The sequence below is a fragment of the Cajanus cajan genome, chromosome 1 (genome assembly GCF_000230855.2).
Source record: "Cajanus cajan strain Asha chromosome 1, NIPB_CcT2T_4, whole genome shotgun sequence".
Classification (NCBI taxonomy): Eukaryota; Viridiplantae; Streptophyta; class Magnoliopsida; order Fabales; family Fabaceae; genus Cajanus; species Cajanus cajan.
Window position 1 is genome coordinate 43187550 of NC_138517.1, and position 13666 is coordinate 43201215.

Genomic DNA, 13666 nt, shown 5'->3' on the forward strand with positions numbered 1-13666 from the left:
GGATTGATTAGATATTTAAGTATATATTATATTTTTTTAATAATTAAAAGACTAAAATTGGATTATATGTATCAAAATTATATTTTGGCTTATAAAATAGAGTGTATTCTACCACCGTCTTACAAAGAGTCGGTTATCTACCGATTCTATTGGATTGTTTTTACATATAAATATCTTCCATTCTTGACATTATATAAAGGGCAAACGGTGAAGCTAAACCACATTCCATAGCCATCCTACAAGACCTTATTCCTCACACACATTCCTACTTTTGTGCTAAGAGGTATTCCTTACACAACATGGGCTCACTTGATACCTCAAAGCCTCGTGTTGTATTTGTACCATACCCAGCACAAGGCCATATAAACCCCTTGATGCAACTAGCCAAACTCCTTCATTGTGTGGGTTTCCACATAACATTTGTGAACACTGAGTTCAACCACAACCGTTTTGTTAAGTCCCATGGACCAGACTTTGTTAAGGGTCTCCCAGATTTCATATTTGAGACCATACCCGATGGTTTGCCACCTTCGGATAAGGACGCAACTCAGGATGTTCCAACACTTTCTGATTCTATTAGAAAAAAATGCTATGGTCCTTTCAAGGAGCTGGTGGTGAAGCTCAACTCTTCACATCAAGTGCCTAAAGTTAGTTGCATAATTGCTGATGGGATTATGAGCTTTGCTGCGAGAGTTGCTAAGGATTTGGGCATAGCAGAGGTTCAATTTTGGACCGCATCTGCATGTGGTTTTCTGGGATATTTGCAATACGATGAACTGGTAAAAAGAGGCATTCTTCCATTCAAAGGTGCGCATTATTTTGTTCATGTCGTTTTCTTTGTCATCATGACGCTTAATAGAATGTATTAACGGTGTAAAAATATTGCATACCGTCGTTTAATAATTAGTATATATATATATATGTTAAATTTGTTAAATTTTAAAATAATTATTATAAAAGTCATCCAAAATATAATTTCTAACTCGTTTGATAATATGAAAAGAATTGTATGTACCATGATAAATGAGATTAATTTTTAGTTGTTAATTTTTTTTAAATAAGAGATGAGTCATACAAAGGTATTATTTTAAATCAAAGATATTTTATTTATAATGTTTATCAATCATTTGTATATGTTCAATAAAGATTAATAAAAAATAAAGTAGACAAAAGTGGAAACTAGATCAAAATCTACAAGAAGATTTAGTAAAAATGAGATGAAAGTAAATTACAACAATTTTTAAAAGGAATATTTCTAGAACAAATAGGAAAAACATTCTACCAGACAAAATCAACTTTAAAAGAAAGACCAAGAGTGGTCAATCAATATGCACATTAATTACCTTCCTTGTAAATATTATCTCTTAGAGACTAAAGAATAATTTTTCCATAAGATAGAACAAGTAATATAGGCTTAGAATAACTTTCCGATCATAAATTAAGTAATTCCCTATTATTACCATTTACAATAGCAATTATATAACTATCACTACTTTTTTAGTTGTCAAAAGTAGTTGTCAATTCAAAAATATTATGAGAATCCTTTAAAAAAAACTATATTATTAATAAATAAAATTATGCTATTTGATGAATTTTAGACAACTTTATTATTATAACAACCTCTTAAACTATACCTTTTAAATTACTACTCTTTTCATCCTTTTTTCAAAAATTACCATCACAATTATACCTATTTAAAAACTTATTATTATATGCTTATTTTTATTTTATTTTCAAAAATATATAATCATGAATTACCTATTTTATATTCTTATTTCTTAAAAGAATTTTTGTATGAAAAAAAAATTGTCTAAACCGAAATGTCACCCGTTATTACTGTCACATAACACAACATTAATTAAGAAGCATATAAAAAAATTTAATATGCTGAGAATTGTTAATCGGAAGAAGAAACACCAAATTACTCTCTTAAATATTATTCTTGAAAGAAAAAAAGAAGAAGAAAAAACAGATCAAAAAATTAAAAGTAAAGTAAAATAAATCAGGAAATCCCATTTTGAAATACTGTTTTAATATAATTTTTAACTACCTGAGCTCACTCATTGTACTTACTAGGAAATATTCCAACTGGATTTATATAAAGATTAATTTTAATTAATCTATATACGGATAAAAGAAATAAATAAACATAACTGATGCAAATCTTATTATAGTTAAGTTGAATTAGTCAGATGATAGATCAAATCCTGTGGTGTTTGTGTTTTTAGTCTCATTATTTTTTTTTATTAATTATTATGCCATCTGAATATATTTCAGCTAGATTGTAAATTTACTATCATTTTATTTTGGTTTTCTATAAATTGAAAATAATGTCTTAAAGACAAGACTTAAAAGATTAAGAAATTAAAATAAAAAAAAAAACATTAACACAATACTCATAGTGAATGCATCAATATTTATGGATCTAGTCACAAGTGTGAAGCGTGCACCGTCAAACTCAGCTGCGCTTTTCTATTATTGCAACTCCGGTTAAGCTATTTGGTCAGATTTAGACTACGACTTTCTTTATGAATTTTCACTACAAATAGTATTTAACAAAATTTAAAAAATGTTACTTAATTATGTATAAATATTGTTAATTTATTTTAGTAACATATTATCAAATGTTGTATATAGTCAATGTTGCTAAAAACTTTTAGTAACATTTTTGCATAATTAGGTAACATTTTTTAAATGTTATCAAAGTAGTATTTTTGTAACATTTTAATAATTTTTTGTAACATTTTAATGATGTTGTCAAGATTTTGTTAATCTTATAAAATAATAATTAATTTTAATTTAAATATTACTATCAATTATTATATTGATATGTCTCCTAAATTTCTAGGAATTCCTTAAGTTTTTAGGGAAAGAAATTTTTAGTTAGTTACCACTAATTATATATAGAATATCAAATTTCATTTATAAGTATATATACTCTTTATGAGTCATTAATCTATTCGATGTGTGACTTTAATTATGGGTTACAATTAGATATAAGATAAATATACTTTTTTTTGACTCGATGTGGGACTTTGATTTTAGAAGCAATTATAATAACATTTTTCAAAAAAATGTTGCAAAATAATTTATGTAATTTTTTTTTACTCGATATAGGGCTTTGATTTTGAAAACAATTGGAAAGAATAATATTGAAATAAAAAAATGTTACTCTATCTATAATGACATTTTTAAAAAAAGTGTTACAAATAATATTTATATAATATATAGTAACATCTTAATAAATGTAAACAAGAAAATGTTGCTAAAGGATTAAAATCTAGTAGTGTTTGTTTCATAGAGAATGAAACTAAGAGATGTTTAAAAGGATAGAAATAGTCACTAATTCATTGTCTCAAACTTTCTTTTGTTTGACATAGACTTTAATATTTGATTTTCGCAAAGATTATACTTATAAAGTTATAGTATATGATTCTAAATTATATATTATGTCTTTTTTGAGTTACATATTGATGGGGTTGTTTTATGATATTTGTTTGAAGGGATATTTTATAAGAGTTATTTTTTATCAGAGGAGCATAATATAATTTTATTCATGAGTCTCTATTTATAAAGAAAATTTGTTATACAAAATCAAATATTGATATTATCCTATTCTAAAATAAGGAAATAAATCTTAAAATAATTAGAACATATTAAATCTAAATATTTGAAATATAAATAAAATATTCTTATAAAAAACTAACTTAATATTCTAAAGATATTTAGGCATATTCCCAACACTCCTCCTTGACTGAATATCTTTATCACCTAATTTGAGTTTCAAAATCTGTCTTTTCTCTTTTTGATTGGTTTCTTCTTTTTGTGATTTTTGTTGTAATCCTTCTTGAGTGGGACCACTTTAACATTTGTCTCGAACATCTCTTTTGAAGGTGATTTTTCATCATCTTCATTCTCCTCTTGATCATCAAACTTCTTTTGAAGACATGCATCTTTGTGCTCTTCACTTGTATCTTCATTTATAATTGGCTCCTCCTTCTCCAAATTTAAAGCAAAAATTTTGCCTTTCATATGAACATTGAACACTTCTTTGTTGTGTATATCTTTAATCACATAACTTTTATCTTCAAATAACACTTTATAGCCTTTTCCTAATAATTGAGAAACACTTAACAAATTTTTGTTAATATTAGGAACGTATAAAATATCATATATTAATTTCAAACCTGAATGATTTTTAATAACCACTGTTCCTTTGCCTTTTGCTGTAAGGTGTGCTCCATTCCCCGTTTGGACTTTAGAGATATCAGTTTTGTTGAGTTCTTTGAAGAGTTCTCGGTCATAAGTCATATGGTTTGTACAACCACTATCAATAATCCAAGCTTTTGAGGGTTTTTAAGTCATAAAGCATGACATTGAAAGTAGTTGTTCTTCTTCCTCTTCTTGTTGATCTTTAACAATGTTGGCTTCTTCTTGTTGCTCATGAGATTTGCAAACATATTTTAGGTGTCCTAATTTTCCGCAATTGTCACATTTTACATCAGGTGTCCACCAACATCTATGTTGTGGATGATTAGTCTTTTTGCAATAAGGACATGGTGAAAAATTTTGAGTGTTATTATATTGACTGTTCTCTTGAAACAATTCCCTCTTCTTGTTTTTGCCACTTTTTTTGTTCTTCCATTTGGCTAAATATACACCCTCCGTAGATCCTTCTTCTCTCATAAGCCTCCTTTGTTCTAATGCTTGCAATGCATGTAACACCTCTGCCAAAGTGATCTTACTCAGATCCTTTGTGTTCTCCAAAGCCGCTATTGAAAGCTTCATATCTTTCAGGTATAGTTACTAGAATTTTTTCAACAATTCTAGAATCAAGAAATTGCGTTCCTAGTAATCGTACCTTATTAGCAATGCCAAGCAATTTGTCTGAGTATTGTTTGATTGTCTCAGTCTCCTTCATTCTTTGTATTTTAAATTCTCTCATTAAATTTAATACTTGCATGCTTCGAATCCTTTCATCTCCAACATATTCTTCCTTTAGATAATCCCAAATTTCTTTTGCCGATTTGAGAGTCATAATCCTGGTGAAAACATTTTGTGAAACACAGGCAAAGAGACAACTTTTTGCCTTTGCCTTCTTGATTTTCTTTTCTTTGTGAATTTTCATTTGGGCTACGGTAGGATTGTCTGGCAACGCGGAAACATCATAATCTTCTTCTACGACTTCCCAAAGATCTAAACTTTCTAGGTATGCCTCCATTCTCACCGCCCAAAGATCATAACTTTCTCCATAAAAAATAGGTGGGGAAATTTATGAAAAGTTTGTTTCTGCTTTCATCTCCAAGATCGTAACCTTAGCTTTAGATACTAATGATGGGGTTATTTTATGTTTTTTGTTTGAGGGGATATTTTATAAGAGTTATTTTTTATCAGAGGAACATAATATAATTTTATTCGTTTTATAGAAAAAATTTGTTATACAAAATCAAATATTGATATTATCCTATTCTAAAATAAGGAAATAAATCCTAAAATAATTAGAACAGATTAAATCTAAATATTTGTAATATAAATAAAATATTTTTATAAAAAAATTAACTTAATCTCCTAAATATATTTAGGCATATTCTCAACACATCTGTTTAAATCGTTAAAAAACTTTAGAAACTTTAATTTGTTGCAATGCATGTATTTATATTTTGTGCTTTTTGAGCTATATATTTACAATGGTGTAAAACATTAGCAATGTTTGCAGACTTGTTATATATATATATATATATATATATATATATATATATATATATATATATATATATATATATATATATATATATATATAAACTAATCTTTTTGTAACTGAAGATTAAATTATCATATAATAATGTGTTTTTGTATTTAAAACAATTATATTGATTTTCAAAATATCACATTTCAATCTTTTCTAAATATAATAAAATAATTATCTATATTTTATTTATTATACTATATCAATAAAAATAACAATTGCAATATATTTTAATCTTTTTAAGTAATTCCTTTTAGTACCATAATTTTCAAAGTAAATCATCTTTATATAATTAAGAGTATGTAAAATTTCAAATTTTGTGGTACATAAATGATGGATTTATCTTGTGTAACTTATTTTTGTCAATTTTTCAGATGAAAATTTTGTCAACGATGGCACCTTGGATAAAAGTTTAAGTTGGATTTCTGGAATGAAAGATATTAGATTGAAAGATCTTCCAAGCTTTATTAGAGTCACCAATTTGGATGATATTATGTTTGATTTCATGGGTTCTGGGTCTCAAAATTGTTTAAGATCATCTGCAATCATCATTAACTCATTCCAAGACTTGGAAGAAGAAGCCCTCGATGCCCTTAGGGCAAATAATCCAAACATATATAACATTGGCCCACTTCAATTGCTTGGTACTAATTTTCCTGATAAAGAAAAGGGCTTCAAGTCAAATGGGTCAAGTTTATGGAAGAATGACTCAAAATGCTTAGAATGGTTAGACAAATGGGAAGTTGGCTCAGTCGTATATGTTAATTACGGAAGTGTAACAGTAATGACCGAGCATCACTTGAAAGAATTTGCTTGGGGACTAGCAAATAGCAAGTTACCATTCTTGTGGATAATGAGGGCAGATGTAGTAATGGGTGAATCTATAACTTTGCCACCAGAGTTCTTTGATGAGATCAAGGGTAGGGGATACATAACAAGTTGGTGCATTCAAGATCAAGTGCTTTCTCATCCATCAATTGGTGTCTTTCTAACCCATTGTGGTTGGAATTCTACACTTGAAAGTATATCTGCGGGTGTACCTATGATTTGTTGGCCTTTCTTTGCTGAGCAACAAACAAATTGCAGGTATGTATACACAACTTGGGGGATAGGCATGGAAATTAATCATGATGTGAAGAGAGAAGAGATAACAGAGCTTGTGAAGGAAATGATGAAGGGAGAAAAGGGGATGGAAATGAGACAAAAAGGCTTAGAGTGGAAGAAAAAAGCAATAAGAGCTACTAATGTTGGAGGATCATCTTACAACGATTTCTATAAGTTAATAAAAGAGGTTTTTCATCAAAATGTTATTTGAGTCTTGTTTCTTTTGTCATCAATTGTACTAAAGTTGATTAGTTAAAATTTCTATAAGTTAATAAAAGAGGTTTTTCATCATAATATTATTTGAGTCTTGTTTATTTTATCATCAATTATACTAAGGTTTATTAGTTAAATAAAATTATATTTCTTCGATTACAATAGGAAGGTAATGTTGTGAGATGAAATTTATGTGATGCAAATAATTTAACATAATGCTAATAGTTAATATATATATATATATATATATATATATATATATATATATATATATATATAAATATATATTATATTTATTGTGTTATATGTACTTAAATTTTAAAAGAATTTGAAGCATTGTAGCTCTTTATCTAGGCATGTACACTTGTCAAAATAGGATTTTTAATTATTTATGGTGTAATATGCTAAGGGAGCATTACCTTCACTAACTTTTATTCCTTAAGCATGTATGATTAGGCTGAAACCCTTATTTTATTATTGTTTGTTGTTTTTCATGTTAATAAGAAAATCACCATTTTACAGATATTATGAATTAAAACATGACCAAATTATTATTTTTTCCATTATAATTGATTAATTAATCAATGATAATACTACAATTTGTAACACCTCAGTTTTCATACTTTTTATGGAAGGTAATTTAGTAATTTTCATAAAATTTATTAAGGGTGATTTAGTAGCCCAGAACAAGTCGTTCCCAAACTGGAACGGGTCGTTCCAAATTACTAAAAAGCCCTATTTTTGATAACGCAGAACGGGCCGTTCCAAACTACTAAAAAGGCCTATAACCCTAGTTGGGAATAGGTCGTTCTGGTATTAAGAACTGATCGTTCCAAACATGAATGTTATGTGTCAAAACGCAACCCTAGAATGGGCCGTTTTGATTTAAGAACGGGTTGTTCTAGATGTGAATTTTACACATGATAAAAGGACCTAGAAGGGGCCGTTCTGGGTTTAAAACGGGCTATTCTGGCCACATCTGACATCTATAAATAGCAGACTCTAGCACTGCTTCTAGACACACTCTCTAAAGACCAAGGAGAACCAAGAGAAGGAGATCAACCAAATTCCATTCTAGCTTCGTCTTCTACTGATCCAGGTAAGCGGGGAGTGAGAAATCTCGCTCGGGGGTGTAGGAATAATTGTTGGGTAGCAGGATTGGCCCCAATCCCTTGCCTGATGCATGCTTCTAAGAACAGGCAAAATATGAATGTTTTCTATTTTTCTTTCTGATTGTTCTGTTGTGTTCCTTGTTGGATGTGATGTATGAATATGTGATTAGTTTTGAAAATAAGCAAATTTTGATATGAATTAGAGTGTTGTATGGGTTCCCGAGAGAACCCTATGAGAAATAGAAAAAATATGAATGTTTTCTGTTTTACTTTTTGATTGTTTTATTGTGTTCCTTGTTAGATGTGATGTATGAATATGTGATTAATTTCAAAAATAGACAAGTTTTGATATAAATTAGAGTGCTCTGTGGGTTCTTGTAGGAAACCCTATGAAGTAAAATTAGGAATATAATCTTTGGATGATTTTGAGGCAATATATGTAAAATTGATGATGGCTTCATGTTTTGGATAATTTCATGGTAAGATTTATGTACTATTTTGACGTATATGACTACGAGAAGTTCCTTGTATGAGACTATATGAATATGGCGTGAGAATGTAAAAGGTGAACATATGATCTGTGATATAATGTGAACATATGATCTGTGATATGATGTGAACATATGATCTTTGATATGAAATTATAAAATATTGTGACATGAGATATGATGAGATGTGATAAGTGAAATGATGGAGGACCATCCATGGAGCTTCATGTGGGACCATCACTAGGCCAATGGCTAGGAGATTGGAAAAGGTTAGGGAAGTTAAAACCCTAGAAGACATGCTTCTCAAGATTAAAATACACTAATCACTCTCCTAAGCTTTGGTAGCCTAAAATTTATTTTTATGCCTATTATGCCCTTGTCTTTAATTCTCCATTTTTACCCTTGTATTTTGGGGTATCTTAGACATAGGATCTATTTTACTTGTATTTCAAATTTTACCCTTGTATTTTGGGGTATTTTAGTCATAGGGATTATTTTCTTTGTATTTCCCATTTTACCCTTGTATTATGGGGTGCTTTAGATCATAGGTTTTTATTTTTGGGCTAAGGTATTTGATTAGGATGGGAACAAAAATAACCTAGACGTATTTTTGTGGCTATTGGACCTATTTTTGGTGTTAGAAAGGCTTAGGCCCAAGTGGAGGGCTAAGGTTGCATGGTCTTATCATGCACCTAGAAGTAACCTACCTAAACCCAAAGATTCCATCCTTGGCCACCAAGTTGCATCTAGGGTTAATTTGAGTTTCATTTGGTGTGCATTTGACTTGAGAATTTCGGCCATGCACTCTCTAAATGCAACCCTAGATGCCTCCTACTCCTATAAATATCCTAGGCTATGCATCATGTAAATACTATGGATTATATGAATTTGAGAGAGCATTTCTTTGCCTCAAATCCTATCCCTAGTCCTTAGGTTAACTTCAGCTAACCACCTTCATTCTCCACCCTTGGAAAGTGAAACCCTAGAGTGGCCTCCATCTACCTTTGGAGTGAGTCAACCTACTTGAGCACCCACACATCTATTTTCCCTTGTAGACCCCTAAAATTGTCCGGGTCGGAAATAAAACTCGAAGACCCTCAAAGATCGAAGGAAAGTCAGCCAGAAGGACTCCTAGAAGACCATAGGATGGCTATCTGTAGATTTAGAGGTCTTAGAGTAGCTTAAAATAAGGAAGTGGAGGGAATGAAGCCCAATACGGCCGTACTAAACTTAATACGGCCGTATTGAAGCTTCAACACGGCCGCAGTGAACTCAATACGGCGTATTGAAGTTTCTGAAACTTCAATACGGCCGTACTGAAATCAATACGGCCGTATTGAAGCTTCAATACAGCCGCAGTGAACTCAATACGGGCGCATTGAAATTTCTGAATTTCAATACGGCCATATTGAACTTCAATACGACCGTATTGAAGTTCAAAAATTTCAATACGGCCGTATTGCTTCTGTAGACCGTATTGCGCCTATTCCCTATAAATATGACGTCAATTGGACGTCATTCCACACTTTTTTACACAGTTTTAACCCTCTTCTTGAGTATTCTGGGGTTTTTGAGCAGTGTTCTGCCCTAGAAATCACTCGAAGAGTTGATCCGACGAAGTTCTAGAGCCCCGAGCCATTTTGCTTGAGGATCGAACCTAGTCGAAGGGAAATCCTCCGGATTTCCGTAGTCAAAACTTTATAGGAGGGAGCGAGCGGGCTTGTAGAGCGAGGGAACGCCAAAAAGCTTCCCAGTTTTACGAAATATATAAAAGCACGCTTCAAAGGTTTCTTCTCAAATCCTTCCTTTTACTGCTTTCTGTGTGTATATTTAAACTGTCATCATGTAGATAGTTAATTTATAATCGCTTATAATAAATAGGGGTAATTTAGTAATTTTATATTGTTATTTTAGAAATAATCTGTCATAGGGAACCCGAAAGGGGCGCTGTGGGGTGCTAACACCTTCCCCACGCGTAACCGACTCCCTTACCCAACTCTGGTTGTAATGGCCAAAGTTGATTTATAAAAATCAATTGCCTTATCCCTTTTTCCAATGTTTTGAGTAAAACATTGGTGGCGACTCCACGAACCCTTTTACTACGAAAACCACTAATCCATGGAGGGTCCCGCTTGGGATTAACATGGATTGGTGAGACATTTAATAAATAAATTGGATAAGATCGACAAGGTCTCAGTTTGAGGACAAGTCGTTCTAATAATCCAATACATTTTCAAAACTAAAATAAAAGCGAGCTCGACCGTCTTCGCGACCGCCGAGGCCCGTTTGGGCCGGTGGCGACAGATGGCGACTTCACTGGGGAAGCTTCGAGAGTCAGTCCCATTTAGTGACAGATTATTTTTAACAAATAATAGTTAAAAATTACTTTATTACCCCTCACTTGTATGATAACATGTTTATCTATTTGGCTTTAATAACTGTTGTATTTTTAAATTTACGCAATTGTTTGAAATAAAAACTACACCCAAACCTTTGCACACAACAGTTCCCTCTATACCCGGGGGCATGAGTGATTAACCATAGGGAGTGGATGTTAGTACGGCCGGTTGTCGAATGGGTCTATAGGTGCCCGTAGACCGTTGTCGGAAAACATCACTCAAGGTGATAACCATGAACTTGAGTCCGACGGTGCGTTGGAGCTTTCCATCGACCTACGACGAGAGGAATTGGGTCCCTATAATGGGGGCACCTTGGGGGCCTTTGACCAAGTGAGAACAGTTAGATCCTCCTTGAATATGCACTTTTCTGCAGGAGACCCCTACCTCGTGATTCGCTCGTGACTGTTCGTGGATGAGTGAATTGTTTGTGTAAATGCTTATGTGCAATTGTTTGTGCATTAATAAATAACCTCGTGATAAGGTCTAAAGAATAATCCCCATGCATGAAAATACCATGACATGAGAGGAAAGACTATGTGTGGAAATATAATAAAAGTGAGGAGCATGTACATCATTACCAATAAGACATCATGCATCCTCATAGACCATGCATTTTAGGTTCACCAATACCTCTTGACATGAGTAAAAGTGACCCATAATTATCGAGATTCTCCGTTGAGGAGAGATCATAAGTCAAGGAGGGTGGTAACACTCTGTTTTAAAAAGGCAGCGCCTTAAAAATGGAGGGTTATCAAGCTCATGTCAAGAGCGTATTCATTCCATAAATTAATTAGATTAAATATTCATTTTTAGAAAGTGGCTGGTCATCTCTCTGTCCTTACACGCGCACAGAAAATCAAGAAGATGGAAGCGCTGGAGGAACAATATAAGAAGCTCACAACCGAGCTCTCACAGCTCAAGGAGCAAATGGCGCAAATGATGGAACTCATGCGTCACCACAACATACAAGGGGCTGAGCACAGTGACCATGAGTCCCATCATGTTGGAGGAAGAGTGGAACAAGAGCTGAAAAGTGGGAAGCTAGCTAAACCTTCCCAATCATTTAAAGCTAAGAAGACCTTTGGGAAGAAGAAGGAGGGAGGAGTCAGTGCCATAACCATTTCCTCATCTTCCTCCACTTCGAAGTCAGGAAGATCGCAATTCACCCCTGTGAAGAAGTTTGATAAACTTCCGACCACCTACAGCGATCTCCTGCCGAAGCTAGTGGAAGCACGTCTTCTAGGTTACGTTCCACCAAAGAAGATGGATCCACCTTATCCCGAGTGGTACAAACCACAAGATAAATGCCTATACCACTCGGGGGTACCTGGGCATTCAACAGAGAACTGCCTAGCTCTCAAACACAAGGTCCAAAGCCTTATTGATGCCGGGTGGATCACTTTTGATTCGACAGCGCCCGACGTGAGCAAGAATCCTCGGCCAAAGCAGGATTAGAGAGAAGAACAAGCCACGATAGGGCCCCTCCTTAATTTTCCATATTCTTCTTTTAGGGACTCATGATCAGTACCCGAGATCATGAGAACCTTTTCATGTAAATAAGGGTTTTACAGTTTTTTTTACATATATCAATAAAGAGGCATTTTTCACATATCATTCTCTCTTTTGTTCTTTTCTCTCTTTCCTCATTAACATTAATAATTCTAAACCTAAACAGAACCAATAAAATAATTATGTCTGTAATTGTTCGCTCTGACCGGGATCCAAAAGTTGAGGATGAATGGGTTGAGTTGGACAGTGATGAGGAGACCATCTCTCCGGATCTGCAAAGACTGCTAGATCAAGAAACTCGTCTACTCCAACCGTGTCAAGAGAAATTGGAAACCGTGAATTTGGGGCAGGGCCGAGAAATAAAAGAGGTCAATATTGGGACCCATATCAGTGATGAAATAAGGACACATGCTTCCGCTATGATTATAATAAAATCATTCTTCATTGCTTCTCTTCTTGCTTATAATAAAATTCTAAACCACATCATTTTTTTAACCCTGTTTGAATAAACACGAATGAGGTTAAAATGATCTTAATAATAATAAACCCACATCATTTTTATGTGGAAGTGTGTGTGACAACTTGGAGCACCTTCTCTTGGCCTCGACAAGTGCCATCATGGATAAAAAGAAATCCTAAAAACAAAAAAAGAGCTCGGCAGGAAACCCAAAAAGGGACTGCGCAAAAATAAGAGCAAAAGACCCGCTAGGAATCCCACGGAAGGGTGACCTAGGCAAAAGTTAGGGTTGCAAAAAAATAAAAACAAAAGTCCGATAAAATGCCACAAAAGGGTGTTTTAGGCAGAAATAAGGACAATCAAAAAAAAAAAAAAAAAAAAAACAAAAGAAATCCATGATGGTACCATGAACCGAATTCAAAAAGAAAGGTTCAAGGGAAGTTATCCAAGTTGTCAAAATCACAACGTCAATAAACAAAGATTTTCTTAACTTCATAAGTGTTTAATCAAACAAGCCTAAACACATAAGCCCACCTTGGCCAAACATTCTTACAAAATCCATTTTTCAAAAATAAAATAATCCCCTCTAAAACACAAACTTTTGAAAATATATCCTTTCCTTCTTTTCTCTCTTGTCC

At 32.7% G+C, this 13666-nt stretch overlaps 1 protein-coding gene across 1 annotated transcript; it reads left to right on the forward strand.

Annotated features, from left to right (window-relative positions):
* Positions 1–200: 200 nt before the first annotated feature.
* Positions 201–7144, forward strand: LOC109792817 (linamarin synthase 1). Its single transcript, XM_020352258.3, has 2 exons — positions 201–807; positions 6121–7144. Exons 1-2 carry the CDS (start codon positions 300–302, stop codon positions 7059–7061), a joined length of 1449 nt encoding a protein of 482 aa, XP_020207847.2. The 5' UTR covers positions 201–299; the 3' UTR covers positions 7062–7144.
* Positions 7145–13666: the final 6522 nt, after the last annotated feature.